Raw genomic sequence first — 15,120 nt, 5'->3', positions numbered from 1 at the left:
ATCACTCTAGAATCTTACCTCATTCTACTTTTAGTCACCCTACAATCCCTACCAGGGACAACTGTTTTTGTTTTTGTTTTTATTTCTACCACCAACTAGTAAATTAGTTATTCCTATTCATGAAAACAAAATCATACAATATGCATTTTTTTGTTGTTGGGTTGCTTCCTCTCTATAGGTTTTTGAGATTTATTCACATTGTTGGATGTTTTAATAGTTCATTCCATTTTATCATTCGTAAAATGATTTATCAGAAGAAGAATATTTGTCTATTTCCTTGTTGATAGAGAAAATATAAAGAACCTTCATAAATCAACAACAAAAAGACAAACGACCTAAACTATTATTATTTTTTTAAGATTGTATTTGTTTATGTGACAGAGTGAGTGAGAGAGAGAGAGAGCATGAGATGAGCAAGGGGAGGCAGCAGGAGAAGTAGACTCCTTGCTGAGCAGGGAGCCCGATGCAGGGTGCCATCCCAGGACCCTGGAGTCATGACCTGAGCTGAAGGGAGGTGCTTAATCCACTGAGCCACTCAGGTACCCCATACCCAAACTATTATTATTCTTTTTTTAAAAAAGTTGTTATTAAATTCTTGTGAATGTCTTTTTCTAGTGTATTTTTTTAACTCTTATTTATTTAAGTAATCTCTACAACCCATCGTGGGGCTTGAACTCATGGCCCCAAGATCGAGAGTCACATGCTCCTCCAACTGAGCTACCCCTTTAGCACAAATATTTATCTCCTTCAGGTAAACACCTAGGATTAGGGATGTTAAGCCACAGGATAAATGTACGTAACCTTCTTTAAAAAAACTCCCAGACAGGGGGCGCCTGGGTGGCTCAGTGGGTTAAAGCCTCTGCCTTCAGCTCGGGTCATGGTCCCGGGGTCCTGGGATCGAGCCCCACATCGGGCTCTCTGCTTGGCGGGGAGCCTGCTGCCTCCTCTCTCTCCACCTGCCTCTCTACCTACTTGTGATCTCTGTCTGCCAAATAAATTAAAAAAAAAAAATCTTAAGAAAAAAAAAAAACAACTCCCAGACAGTACAAAGCGGTTGTACCATTTTATACTGCCACCAGCATATATGAGAACTCTTTAGGTATTGTCAATCTTGTGATTTTATCCTGGGTGGGAAGAGGTATTTCACTGTGGTTTTCATTTGCACTTCCCTGCTGTCTAATGCGATGCATCTTTTCATGCACTTATCAACCAATTATACATCTTTCCTTATGAAGTCTCCAAGTCATTTGCTATTTTTTTCATCAGGTTGTCTTTTTGTTACTGGTTGATAGGAATTGTCGGTATTTTCTGGGTTTGAGACCGAGATCAGCTGGACGATTGGAGAGGAGCTTTGCCAAATGTGATTCACCCTTTCGATTTCTTAACAGTGTTTTTAGATAAGAAGAACTGCTGGAATTTGATGAAGTGCAAGGTCTGACTGCCCTTCACCAGGGACTTCTCTCTAGTCTCCATTTCCAGCCATGGGGAATATTAGTCTAATTGCACTGTTCTGGATAATATCCAGGTGGGCAAAAAAGGGGGGGGGGGCGTGGATAGGTATGTTTGCATTTTTAAAGTCCTTCTGGGCTAGATAAATTTTGTTGTCATGATCTGACCACAAGTCATCCTTCACTAAGTGTTCCATTACCCACTGACACTTTGTCCGACTTGTCTGGTTTCATAATCATCACTGTCTCTGGCATTGTCATAAGTCTGATACTATAAGACCTTTCATTGCTATGTATTTTCCAAATCAGTGGACAAGAATCTGTACTTAGTTTTTAAAAAAAAAAAAGATAGAACTTGCAAGGCTGCCGACCCAGAAAAATTCCCCTTTCTCCAGAAGACCAAAAGAGGCTAGAACATAGAGTCTCCGCAATCACGGTTTTCACGTAAAGAGATAGGTCACTACACATTACCAAGGTCAATCTCGAATCCATTCTGAACTATAGAGCTCTCCTGGGTTTCCTAAAACAAAACCAAGTAGTTATTGGACACTCAACGCTCCAAAGAATGCAGCAACTCTGTAATTGCATGAGAAAATAGAGTACGAAAGAAAACATTACTTAATGTGAAAGAGGGTTTCTTACTGTTCCTTGCAAGCTTGGGCAGCTGAGTTCCAGGTGCCTTTCCGCTCTGTGACCAGGGAGTGGCAGTACCCCGAGTGACGGTACCACCCAGCTGGGCAGGATTTACCTTCCGCCACCTGAAAAACAATGTCCATGTTCACATCATGGTTTTTACCCTTTAGAGTCTGCTCTCTGCACAAAGAGTCCCACAGTCCCCTAACTTGACTAGAGTAGTTCTGTCACCAGAAAGGACGTCAGCCCTTAATCCGATTCTCCACCTTGAGGGATGCCATGGCGTTTTGCAGAAAATACTACTGAAGTCAGCACTGTTTCAATTTACACTTTTGACATTCTGATGATTAAAGAAAATGAGTAAACACCTGCTTTAATTGTATCAATTAATGAACGTGTTTTGTGATTTGTGAAACACCCCTTGAGCCGTATTTTCCTCTTCACCTTCAAAGCAGAACGAGGGCAGGAGGATGTAGCCTGAGTTCTCAGATCCTTTCCTGTCTACCAGCTTATCACAGAGCATAATGCAAGCAGACTGCCTTCGCGGCTTGTCCCGTGTCCCACCTCGGTACGGGGGCTCCAAGCTTTCCAGGCAATTCCATCGCACTCGTACAGCTCTTGGAGGTGTTCTTGAAAGTGCAAAAGTCCCCTTAATTCCAGTGTGCAGTTCTTTGGAAATGAGGGCAGCAGGTCCTATGGGAAGGCGAGGTAATGTAGATTCAACTTCACGTGGGCTGATCACACACTCACCCCTTTCAGGTCTTTGTTTGTTAGATAGCATTTGTGTTCAGTGAGTGATCCCCAAGCCTGAAGCCTGGTTCATGGCCCAGCAAACAGCCTGTTGTAGGGTGAATAGGAAGTAAGAAGATTTTCCTACCTGTCTGGGGAAGTGTGAGTCGGTTGTGGATTCCACCTTATCTGCCAATTTGCTTGTCTTTTGTGTCTGGCTCATAATGGAGACTTTGGCCTTCCTTTTGTGGGATGGGGAACCGTCTTCCTCCAGCGGCAGGGAAACCATTCCGTGATACTGGAGGAAACCAGAAAACAACAATAAAGAGAAAGCAAACACCCAGAGAACAAATAAAAATGTCTGTTGGGAAAAAAAAATAATAACCCAATTAAAAAATTGGGTTAATGTGGAAAGATAAAATGTTTTGTTTTGTTTTGTTTTTCCTCACCACCCAAGCCTTGAAAACAAATGTCAAAACAGGCTCTTAAGAGAAAGAAATAAATACAGAAGAAATTTTTTAAAAACAGTTTCACTAAATATTTTGCATTCATAAATACAAGAAATTTAGCAATTCTCTCAGACTATGCTTACATTATAGATGATGTTGGTTCCATTTCTATAGACAGAAGATGGAAGGACCTGAAATCAAGAAAGTACAAAACAGGACCAAAATTGGCTGAGATAATAACCAGCAACAGGGTGAAACCCTTTCAGTTAGACCTTGTTAGTGTCGAAAAAAATGTTAGAATATGTGTTGCTTAAGACTTTCCATGCCAAAATTATTAGAATTTTTAAAATCATTAGACTTAATCACAACTTACCAGTGTTGATTCATACACTCATAGTTTGTTATGGAGAAAAGACATCCTTATTTTCTTGGCATATCTATAGTACACAGAGAAAGAAAACCTACACACACACACACACACACACACACACACACACTCACACACTCGCACACACATCCACTCATGAGAATGTGCCTAATTAGAATCCTGTGTCAATAAGGTCAAAGTCATGGTTTCCACACCCAAGTAGATCACTTAATCTCATTCTGTTCTAGGGTCACTGGTTATCCTCTGTCTGTTTTGACCACAAAGGCACCAAAGCAGAAATCAGATGGATGAGTCCGTACATTCATCACTTCAATTAGTATAAGTTAAGGAAGTGGGCAGCATTATGATATCTGTATCCAAAAGGCACGCATGGCGGCACCTGGTTGGCTGAGTCAGTGGAGCCTCAGACTCTTGATCTCAGGGTCCTGAGTTCGAGCCCCGTGATGGGTGTAGAGATTACTCAAAAATAAAATCTTTAAAAAAACGGGGGAGGGTATTGCGTGCTTGTGCAAGGAACCGTGGTTCCCATTCACTATGCGAATCAGCTTCATCAGTGTCTTAGAACACTTATTAATATATTTTTTATTCTTTTACAATGTCCTTCATACCTCCGATCCTAGAAGTTCCCCGTCCTTACCGTTATGCCATTCCCCCGGGTCCTAAGCTTCATACGAGAAAGATCTGGAGACTGAAAACCCTGTCGGATGTCTCCCCTAGTGACTGCCGGCCGCTTGGAGGTTGGAAGAGGTCGTCTTTCCAGATGAAAGGAACCAGAAGTGGTGGGTGAGGAAGACCCTGGGGACAGCGGGTGCCAAATGCTCTTCTCCCGTATGCTGTGCTTACTGGGGCTGAAGGAATATGAAGGCTGGCACTGTCCTGGGGGCATGAATGATGGCAGGTCAGTTCATTGTACACCAACAGGCAAGTGATCGTATCAACACAGACCCTGCAGCAGCTAGGGCCTTAAACTGAGATGGATGGTTTTTCCCCAGATGTTGCCTCTTTGCCATTTGCCAGAAACTCCTTTGCTCTTCCTTCGCTGCCATGCAGGAGAGCTGTGCCCTTCTGCACCTCTGCCGGGTGGTTATAAAGTCATGAAATTGATTTCACAAATGACAAATGGAAACCACTGTCATAATTTTATAATCAGACCATGTACTGGGGAAACTGCCTCACGTCCCTTCATGTTACAGCATTCCTCAGGCTTATTCACTGATCAATTGTCAGTTCGTAAACACTGCAAAGGCTCAGCCTTTCCCAGGTCTCCTAGAGGTAGGCACTGGGATTGTCTGAAGAAGCGAAATCAAGTAACAGTTACAAAAAATTAGCATTCGACTGTTACAGAACAAAGAGCCAGAAAGTCTTAATGGAACTACTTCTACTGGAAACACTTCCAATTCATACGACAAAAATCTAAACCCACAACCCTCACCCTCACATGGCTCTTGTGTACTTCATGTGTAAAGTAAGTATTTCACGTATTTTATGTACTTACTGCGACCAGAAAGTTCTACTGAAAAAGAAATCAATTTGGCCATAAAGGTGATGGGGAAAGATGTTGTGGAAATAGCCTCATAAAGGCAAGGGGATAGCATTTATTTTCATTATAGGAAAAAGAAGAGGGGAGAGTGGATTTCAGGCAGGGAAACATACCGCGGGGCATGACAGGTGTAAAAGCAGAGGTCTAAGTCCATGCGTGGTAACTGGACACTTGTCAAATGCTAACCAGACACCTAAGTAGAAAGTATTTAGCAGAGAAAAAAAAAAAAATCAGAGCACCAAGGCCTGTGCTCAGTTTTTATTTTGTTTAGTTCACAGGTTGTTCTTTTACTTATACTGTCCAGGACCTACTTGGCTCTGCAACCCAAGGTTATTCATTAATATTCCCCAGCTGTTCCTGAATCCCCCGGCCAGATGTATCTTTCACATCAATTTCTCTCCAATTCCTTCCTCTCTTAGAATTTTCCTGGTTACACTACAGTGGGGATTCAGATTTGAGGCATTAAGAGCTCTCTTTAACAGAGGAAGATAATTACAGCCCTACAAATTCTGGGGGAAAATAATTGTCGATAGATTCTCACCAACATTGTCTCCCCCTGGGTGAGAACAACAAACGGGTAGGGGAAAAAAAAAAAAAAACAACCATGCCACTGACTTGTTGCTTTTCTCAAACACTAGTTCTTATCAGGAGGAAAACCACATGAAGCAGAAAGCAGAATAAAGGGCCAACAGCATGACCGAGGTTGCTTTCTTGACAAGAAATTAAGCATTTTGATTTGAAGGCGTTATCAAGCACATTGGCTGTTGAAAGCAAGCAGCTAGAGCACCAGGACAGCTCCTGATTTCAAGATGAGGATCAAAGAATACCTCCTTTTGAATCCAAAATTTTCACTGCAGCTTTTGTCTTTGTGCCAAGAACCGCATTCACGGGGGAGTTCAGAATCACTTCAAAGGCCTCATCGTCTTCCTCTAATCCGTCATAGGTAATTGCTATATTCCACATCTTCGTTGACATTCCTACAAGAAGTAAACATTTTAATTACTCTTTAATTGCTATTTCAATCATCTAGGTGTCAGAGAAATATATTAATTAACATGTCTACAGCTAGGCGGCAGGAGCCCGAGCGAGCCATTGTACTGTTAGCAACTCGCTCCCCGCTGTTCTCCCAAATAATATTAAAAGACCACATTTGTTCCTGGACAATGATGATTCCGTTTCAATGCAAACACTGTAACAAAAAAGTAAGCTGCATTATGCAAGGGATGAACAAAAAAAAAAAAAAAAGAAGAAGAAGAAGAAGAAAGAAAGAAAGGAAGGAAGGAAAGAAAAGAAAAGAAAAGAAAAGAAAAAGAAAAGAAAAGAAAAGAAAAGAAAAGAAAAGAAAAGAAAAGAAAAGAAAAAGGTTAGGAGATGAGATCCAAGACTTATGCCGCCCCTCTGCCCTGCCCACCCCCCAACCGGTCCCCTTCTCTCCTTAAGAATAAACAAGTACCACAATCTTAAAATCTTAATAGTTCCAAAAATCTTAAGAGGTTGGTACCGACAGTTAAAACTGATTATCGGAGGGTACTTCATGCTATTCATGGAACCCTTGAAGTGATTGATTTCTAAAGACAGCTGCCTCCATCAGCAGCTCCACTTCCTGAGATCCTTCTAGCCCACGAATGCTTTTTCTAATGATGTCATACTCAGTATTTGATACCTTTCTCAAGAGAATTTATGGGCTGGGGCTTTTAGAAATAGACTGGGCCCATTTTTTTCCCCCCTCTTTCTGTCTGCCTCTGCTCATGGAGTTATAGTCAAGCTTGGTTTTGATGTTACAAAGATAGCCCCAGCCTTTCCGTCACCAAAAAGATGGGGCAAAAAGCAACCCTAGAAACACAAAATATTAAAAACTGGAAGAAACTTGTAAGATTGTCTGATCCTGATCCGTTTCTGTGATGCGGATTACTGGGTATCTCCCTTAGTTTATTTAGAAGGGAACATGATGGAAGAAAAAAAAAAAGTACAGGTCAGTGGAGAAGAAGGTTCAAGTTCAAGGGGGAAAAAAGATAACAAATGTATGGTTTAGCTTTCTAGGACTGTTTTTGGAAAATTTACTCCCTGGCATTTACTCACTGGCTCTTAGAGGGCTTTTATTCCCAGAAGCCCATCTGTAGAAGCGGTCATACTTTTTTTTTTTTTTTCCTAGCCTTCTCTTCTGAAAATCTGGATTCCTTTCTCTCTGCACATTGTTTGCTGCAGATTTATGCCTCTCGATCGTGCCATCTATATGACAGCCTCCTTTTTGAAGATGTGTCACATACAGATTTCATGATCTAATCAACATTTCCTCAATCCCCTGCAGAATCCATTGGAAGGATGAAACTGTTCCCTTATCCTACTCCTGGCTGCACTTAGAGGGGAAAAAAATAAAGTGTAGCTGAAATAATTTTATTAAAACAATAACAACAACAACAGGCTGACAACTGGTTTGTTAAGCTTTCAGTATCTACTGAATCCATAAATCAATTACTTTCCTAGTCTTCGCAAAAACAGAAGTTGAAACACCTAACATAAGCTGCTATATGATTCCTACCTCCTGGGTGGATGGATCAAAATATACCCATCAAAATATACATTTTGTATCTATTTCATACTTACCTTTGCTTTAGATGCTATGGAGAATGCCATGCCCTGACATAAAGGAATTTAAAACCTCTTTGAAGAGACAAGATGTAAATACCAGAAAAGGTCACTATGCAAGGCTATGCATGATTAACTGCCAATAGGTGCAGACTAGATGGTGAATATGGGGGCCTCAGAGTTCAGAGGCTTTGGAGGGAGGGAGTGGGGAGACAGAACATGCAAAGGCAGGAAGGTAGAGGAGCAAAGGCCTTGAACAGGGAAGTCTGAGCCGGTGCATAGGCTGGAACAGAGCTCACACCAGGGAACAGGAGATGGAAAAAAGCAAAGGCAGTTTGTGGCCAGGCTGCAGAGAGCCCTAGACACCAGGTGGCTGGATTCAGACCTTAAACCATAGACAAGGAAGACTCTTGAAAATGACAGTCTTAGAAAAATCAATCTCAGTGTTACACAGGAAGATTTAGGGACCTGGAAGATGGGCAAAGAGGCTAGAAATGGGGAGACCACAGAGGCAGCTGTTGTAATAAACCAGGCAGGAAGGCATAAGAGACCAGACTGTGAAGAAGTTTAATGTTCAGAGAACTGTTTTGACTCTCAAAGCCCCCAAAGTTAAGCATTATTCAAATAAAACTCCAATACCAAAAAAAAAAAAAAAAAATCCAAGTCCCAACCAATTGCCCTCTTATTATTAAGGGTCATTTTTTTAAAAAATTACAGTAAACCTTCTCCCTCCCAACCCCCCCAAATAAAGTTTTTCTAAGACCTTATGGAGTAGAACCATGTGGTTAGAGCAATCTCTTCCAAATTTCATTTAAGTACTTTCTGATTGTTTTGCTTGCATTCCACTTTTGTTTCCATGCTTACCAGGTGAGCATAGAAAACCCACTTTTCTAGGTTAATGAGATTGACAGTAAGAACTTTCTGGGTTTTTCTTTCTCCTTCCTCTCCCATTTTCAAGGTGCAAAGTAGTTGTTAAATCACTGAGATTATAAACAATTTCAGAAGCCTTGAACTGGCCTCCTGTTCCCATAAAACAAAAGGTGCTGAAGAAAAGGTGTCACCTTACGCAGACACAGCCCACTTTAGAGTAGGTCAATTCCTGGATATTTTCCTGCAAAGCAGACTTCACTACTGAAAGCTGTTTCCTCAGTGCTTTTAAGTAAATGCCATGTCAGAGATCTGTTCCTTTGGAAAACATTTTGACTCTTAGGAATGATTTAGTCTCAATTAAGAAAGCAGCAACCTTTCAAGAACACATATTGAAAAGGAAAACAATCATTTTCTTAAGAATATTTGCATTTTGAATCAATCAGTCACAATAGCTGAATGCAAAGTAGGCAGGTTCAGTTTGGGGTTCGGTACAATGGCAGCAAGGCATAGCTCACTAGACTGAGAAGTCATGTGTTTCTCTCCGGCACCCTCCCCAAAGTTCTCAAACCTTACAATATCCCGCCATCTTTAATTTCTCACTCACACTTTAATTTCGCCCATTGCGGAGGCTACGTTTTTAAAGAAATAGATTGCTCTGGACAAAAGCAGTGGGGGTGGGGACACCAGACCCAGAAGAGGTAAGGCTTAACAACATGAGAGTAAATAAACATTGACAGAACCTGGGAACATAGGGAACTTTAAAATACCCGAAATTAAGACTTCAGTTTATGAAACCATTCTGGCTAGTTCATTCCAAAACAATAAGCAAGGAGGTATTGTTTCTTTTAAACTTATAGGATTTTTTTTCTTAAGATGTCTTAAGATGACCAGTGAGAGCCTCCAGAAGTCATCAGTAACTACTCAAAACAGCATGTAAACTCTTGCAGACAGATTGGTCTTTATCTTATCCAGTGGGACCTCCTAGAAGTGAATTTCAGAGCCTCCTCTGACTGTAATACTTTCTAGTTGCTATTAATCCAAATGGAGCACCTGGTAGGCTGCTTGAAATCTACTGAAAGCCCAAATCGCTCCAGACCTTGGGACAGACAGGCCTCCAATAATAAAGAGCACATATGGCAAAGACTCTTGGCTCTCTCCAAAGTGGAAAGGTTAGAACTGCCTTAACATGAAGTACAAAGGGGGCTCACACAATGCAAAAGCACCAAAATCTTTCATCTTCAGGTTGACCAGAATACTCTTGTGTTGCCTGCAGCCGTCTGTGGTAAACATTGAATACATCATGGGAACAGCTCTCCTACAAAGCAGGTCACTTGAGGAAGAAACTTAACACGAGTCAGAAATAGAAATATCACAGGAAGGAGGCCAGTCATAATATTTGGGTGGTTTCATGTCAAATTTAAGGTTCATTGTTACAGGTTGAGTTGGGTACTCAAAATCTTTACATCGAAATCCTAATTCTCCATACTTCAGAACGTAACCTTATCAATAAGGTCACTACAGAAGTAACTCGTTAAGATGAAGTCATAATAGAGTGGGCCTCTAATACATTATGATTGGTGTCCTTATAAAAGGGGGAAATTTGGACACAAACCCACACACAAAAAAAGCCGTGTGGGGACAAGAGCAAGACTGCTGTAGATACAGCAGAAGCCAAGGAATGCCAGAGATTCCAGCAAATCACCAAAGCATGGAAGACGGGCATGGAACAGATTCTCTCTCACCTTTCCTGGGAAGGAATCGGTGCTACTGACCCCTGGATCTTGAGCTGTGGCCGCCAGAACTGTGAGAAAATACAGTTCTCTTTAAGCTACCGGGTTTGTGATACTTTGTGAGGGCAGCCTTTGCAAACTAAACTAGTCACAAAGCATCATGCTACTTGTGGTGAAGGGCAGAAAGGCATTTCTTTCCTATGTTTGCTATGAAGGTTGTCAATTTTGGAATGGTGATAATACTTGGGCCACTTTGTTTTGAATCATCATGTGTCAGTGACCGATAATGGCAAGAGTTGTGACTTGGTGGAAGGTTCTCAGAGTGCAGAACACCTCCCCTATGGGAGAGCACAAAGCCACAGGCCCTGGCTGCTTTGTAAGTCCTTTTCTATTTGTCCACAGATAAGGGATCCAGGTCCATCCCAGACCAGAGGGAAAGAGAGAACCATGTGTGCCATGAAGGAGAGCTACCTGCACCTTCAACAGAAGCCAGGGAAGGAAGGTGTGGCTCCAGGAACAGTTCATCAGGCACAGTCTCCCAAAAGTATGTTGGTCCTTTACCCTGATGTCCCCTCCTCCTCCTCCTTCTACTTGCTCAGAATATCTCTCCTCTGTGAAGTCTTCCAGGATTCCTCTTAGAACAATGGCCCATCTTTTGGGTCCCACTGTACTCCTAGTGAGTTGTTTTCATGTCTCTATTTCCCACATGATAGAACACCTTTGAGAGTAGGCACCATACTTTTATATTCCCTTTTGCACCCGGCAAAATATTTTCCACAGATTTAAAACAAAATATGTGCTATCTAATTAATCTTCCCTGGAGTCCCCTCATTTCAACCTATTTCAAGAGAAATCATTTAGAAATGGCCTCATGCGAATATGACTTCCCGAAAATTTCCATCAAAGTATGAGGCAATTAAATTAGCTCAGCTTTATGTTAGGACTCCAGGTAATTTTTTTTTTTATTTTGGGGGGGTTAGAAGGGGGTGGGGGGGAAAGGGAGAGAGAGAATCTTAAGCTGGCTCCAAGCCCAGTGTGGAGCCCAACATGGGGGTCGATCTCACAACCCTGAGACCATGACCTGAGCCAAAAACGAAAGTCAGACATTTAATCAACTGAGTTACTCAGGTGTCCCCAAATAGTTTTTTAGATGACACCCTTTTCTGGATGTTTTGGATGTTTGCTTTGATATTTTATATTTATTTGTTATGAGCTTCTCATTTTAAATAAATATTCACTTGTGATGAAGTGAAACATGAGGGACAAAGACTCAAGTCCAAACTGATCTTTCGTAGAGTAGCTGAAGTAAGTCCCCATGATTGCCACACATTCTTCCACAAACAGGAAACAAACTGTAGACGTGAATCATACCTGGATCAAACTGAATCAGTTTAGATGGAGTCAGAGTGAAGTCTTTTCCAACTGTGGCTGACACTTGGTTGACCTTAAGAGGAACAAAATATCTTTTTTAAATAAAAATAATTATTTTTAAGACAGAAACATCTAGTCTAGTGTCATAAAAGATTAAACTCTTGGTTTGTTTGTTTGTTTGTTTGTTTTTTTAAGGAGGCTCTACATCCAACAACCCAAAATGGGGCTTGAACTCACGACCCCAAGATCAAGAGTTGCATGCTCTACTGGCTGAGCCAGCTAGACAACCCAATTCATGCTCTTTAGTCTGTTTTTAACATAAAGGGGTTTTTTTTTCAATTATAATAAACCATTTTAGATCTAAGCTACATGGATCTTCCTTAAACTTAACTTTTTTTTAGATGAATATCAATGGAAGTCAAAGTAAAGTTTTTTTTCTCTCCTTCTTTTCGCTTCTTTATAAATGATTCAGTCATTGGAGAAAGCAGCATAAATTTTAAGCACCACTTTTCTCTTTCTTATGAAGATCTATTTATTTCATCCCCTTCCTTCTACCCCAAACTGGCTTTGAATGGTGCCTCAGAGGAAAGGGGGGAGAAGGAGAAGCAACAGCAGGGGCTCCCCACAAGTAGCTTTGGGGTGTCTTATGAGTTTCAGGGCACGGAATGCCTTAGACAAGTTGACCTGTAACAACTCTGGTCAATTTTCCCATAAGGATGAAACCACCACTCTTCACAGAAATAGATGTGTGCCCCATGGGGATGGCCTACCTAAAGAATGGCCACACAAAATCAATCCACATACACAGTGGAGGATTTTGAATCTCCATTAAATAAGTCATTAACAACAACAACAAAAGTGGTGCTCATCTGCAGAGACTGTTTGCTGATCTCCTGTTCCCCACTCCCAGGGCTGAAAACCAGAGGCGATTTAGGGCTCTCAAGTCCCGGCCTTATCTTCCCCGGAGGGAGTCTAAATCTGCGTTAAGAAAAGTGTCCTTGATTAGTGTGAAAAAGAAGTCATCAGATGAGAACCCGGTGTAAGCACAAGAGACGGCTGTTACTTTGCCCTTTCTTAGACATTTAAGATGACCAAGAACGTGGGTTACTGTGTTTCTTCACCTTCATGCCAAGAAATGAAGCGCACCATGGAAAACTTCAAAGTTCCTATTTTTATGGTTTTAAACATTTCCTCCATTGCTCATCAAAGGCCCTAAGACCTGAGAATAGGTCTGCCGTGGAAACATGCTGGAGAGGGAACTTCCTGCTAAGCTTCCATTTACGCTTCGCCCACAATGCCAAGGCTCCTCCTGCACAACCTTGCATTGTGAAAAGGCAGCCCATTGTACACCTGTAGCCACCATATGCCGGAAGTTACATTCCCTGCAGGGCTCTTGCACGTGCAATTACTTAGCATTTTACCACTACTGAGTTGACAGAATCCGATGTGGGAAAAGGAATGGTCTGAGGTAGGCTGGTGGGAGCAATCAGCCCCGTGAAGGTACACGGTTCAAACCAGGGCTAACAATGCAGGGAAAAGTGCTTTCTCTTCCCCTGCTTCTGGTCAAGCAGCCAATATGCTCTGGTATACAGTGGCAGCTGTGCTCTGGGCAGAGCTGTTTCTGAAAGCTCAGGGCCGTGTTTGACGAAGGCGTGAACACTCAGCAGGCAGGATCGCAGTGCGCATGCAGCCGAAGTAGACAAAAGGTTCCATGTCACACTACGTATGTTCTTATGTTCTACGTATGTACATATGTTCTAGAGTCAAACTCTAGACTCGAGCATATGATGCTTTCTATAGATGACCAAAGCATCATTTAAAAACTGTTCAGGCAGATATCTTTTGGCACAAACGATCTGCTGGGAAATTATAGGGCATACCAAGTTGTCTGATGTTTCAAAAACAATAAAGCACCCACCGATCTGGGAAAAAGAGTCCATACCTACTGGAAAGATCAATACCAAATGCGGATATGATACAACTGGGGTGCGCAAGGTTCTGAGGGTGATTTAAATGTATCATTGTAATGTATCAATGTAATGCAATGATGTAATATGATGAAACCAATTATAATGATACAATGTATCATTGCAATGGAGACTGAACTTAGATGGCCATTTTTTCCAGAAGCTGATATCACTGCCTCTTTCATGAGATTGAGGAGTGGAGTCTCCAAGGCTCATTCACCATTGTTAGTTGGTGGAAAGCTTTTCAAGCTGTCATTCTCTTGAAGTGTTACTGTGATAGTGACTCCTAAAAAGATCCTTCAGTTCTAGAAGCCATTAAGTTGTGCTCCATGATCCAAGCCAATGGCAAGGAATAAAAATCCAACTAATCTAAAAGTGATTACTGAATATTCTTTATATTTCAGAGGTCTGGATTTTTTTTTTTTTTACGATTTTATCTATTTGACAGAGAGAGATCACAAGTAGGCAGTGAGATGGGGGAAGCAGACTCCCTGCTAAGCAGAGAGCCCGATGTGGGGCTCCATCCCAGTACCCTGAGATCATGACCTGAGCTGAAGGCAGAGGATTAACCCACTGAGCACCCAGGTGTCCCTCGGAGGTCTAGATTGATATGTGTGCTCTTAATTTTAACTTGGGTGACTCTTGAGATAAGTTTGTCCTTGATTTTCCTCATCCACTAAGACCACAAGAAGTGATCCTGGTGGCATACTAAGAGAAAGCCATCTGGGGGCTGAAATTTGCTCTGGAGACCTCATAGAAGGTCTTGCATACAAACTTTCTTTTCCAAAGCAGACTTTGGCCTGAGTTCACTACGTTGGATATATCTTGCTGTAAAGTCAAACTTCCAGACTTAATGACCAGATTTAAAAATGAAAAATGGGTTTGAAATACCTTATCTAGGAGCTAATGAAGCTAGATAAAGGGTGGACGGACAAGAAAATGTTAGATGTAGAATCTCTAAAATAATGGGGTAATCCTGCAATTTGAAATTTCTGTGGTTATTCTGGTTTTCTTCTTAAGAAAATAATTGAAAGGCACCAACCAACAGCCCAAGTTTTAGCCTGACATTTCACATTTTAGAGTTGTTACCTTCACACTCACGAAGGCGGAGTCCATGGAATATCCCCTTCTGGTAATTTCCAAAGACAACATGCCCACATTCTCACAGACCTCGTATTCAGTCTGTGACCATTCGATGTGAGACCACTTCAGTTCCAAACTGGGCATGAAAGGAAAAGAAAAGGGAAAATCAATTTTTTAAAAATGCACAGTAAATGCCTGTAGAGATCCTCTGCTTGGTAGGAGACTGAATCACTGGTTCATATCCTGTGACAGATGTGGTTCATCTACCTGCACCAGTGCTAAAAATTTCTCATGCTTATTTGGTCCATTTTAGCTCAAAAAGAACT

At 41.5% G+C, this 15,120-nt stretch overlaps 1 protein-coding gene across 1 annotated transcript in view; it reads right to left on the bottom strand.

Moving 5' to 3' along the window:
* Positions 1–15,120, bottom strand: part of FREM1 (FRAS1 related extracellular matrix 1) — a 140,298-nt gene that overhangs the window by 9,789 nt on the left and 115,389 nt on the right. Inside the window, exons 27-34 of the mRNA XM_032880568.1 lie at positions 14,801–14,930; positions 11,745–11,817; positions 6,015–6,164; positions 4,285–4,523; positions 3,403–3,450; positions 2,959–3,108; positions 2,646–2,774; positions 2,091–2,206 (exon numbers count right to left, since the gene is read on the bottom strand). Coding sequence (XP_032736459.1) covers positions 2,091–2,206; positions 2,646–2,774; positions 2,959–3,108; positions 3,403–3,450; positions 4,285–4,523; positions 6,015–6,164; positions 11,745–11,817; positions 14,801–14,930 — 1,035 coding nt within the window. The remainder of the gene's footprint in view (positions 1–2,090; positions 2,207–2,645; positions 2,775–2,958; positions 3,109–3,402; positions 3,451–4,284; positions 4,524–6,014; positions 6,165–11,744; positions 11,818–14,800; positions 14,931–15,120) is intronic.

This window comes from Lontra canadensis, unplaced genomic scaffold (assembly GCF_010015895.1).
Source record: "Lontra canadensis isolate GAN:19392208 unplaced genomic scaffold, GSC_riverotter_1.0 scaffold70, whole genome shotgun sequence".
In the NCBI taxonomy this organism is placed as follows: domain Eukaryota; kingdom Metazoa; phylum Chordata; class Mammalia; order Carnivora; family Mustelidae; genus Lontra; species Lontra canadensis.
This window is presented reverse-complemented; position numbering and strand designations above follow the sequence as displayed.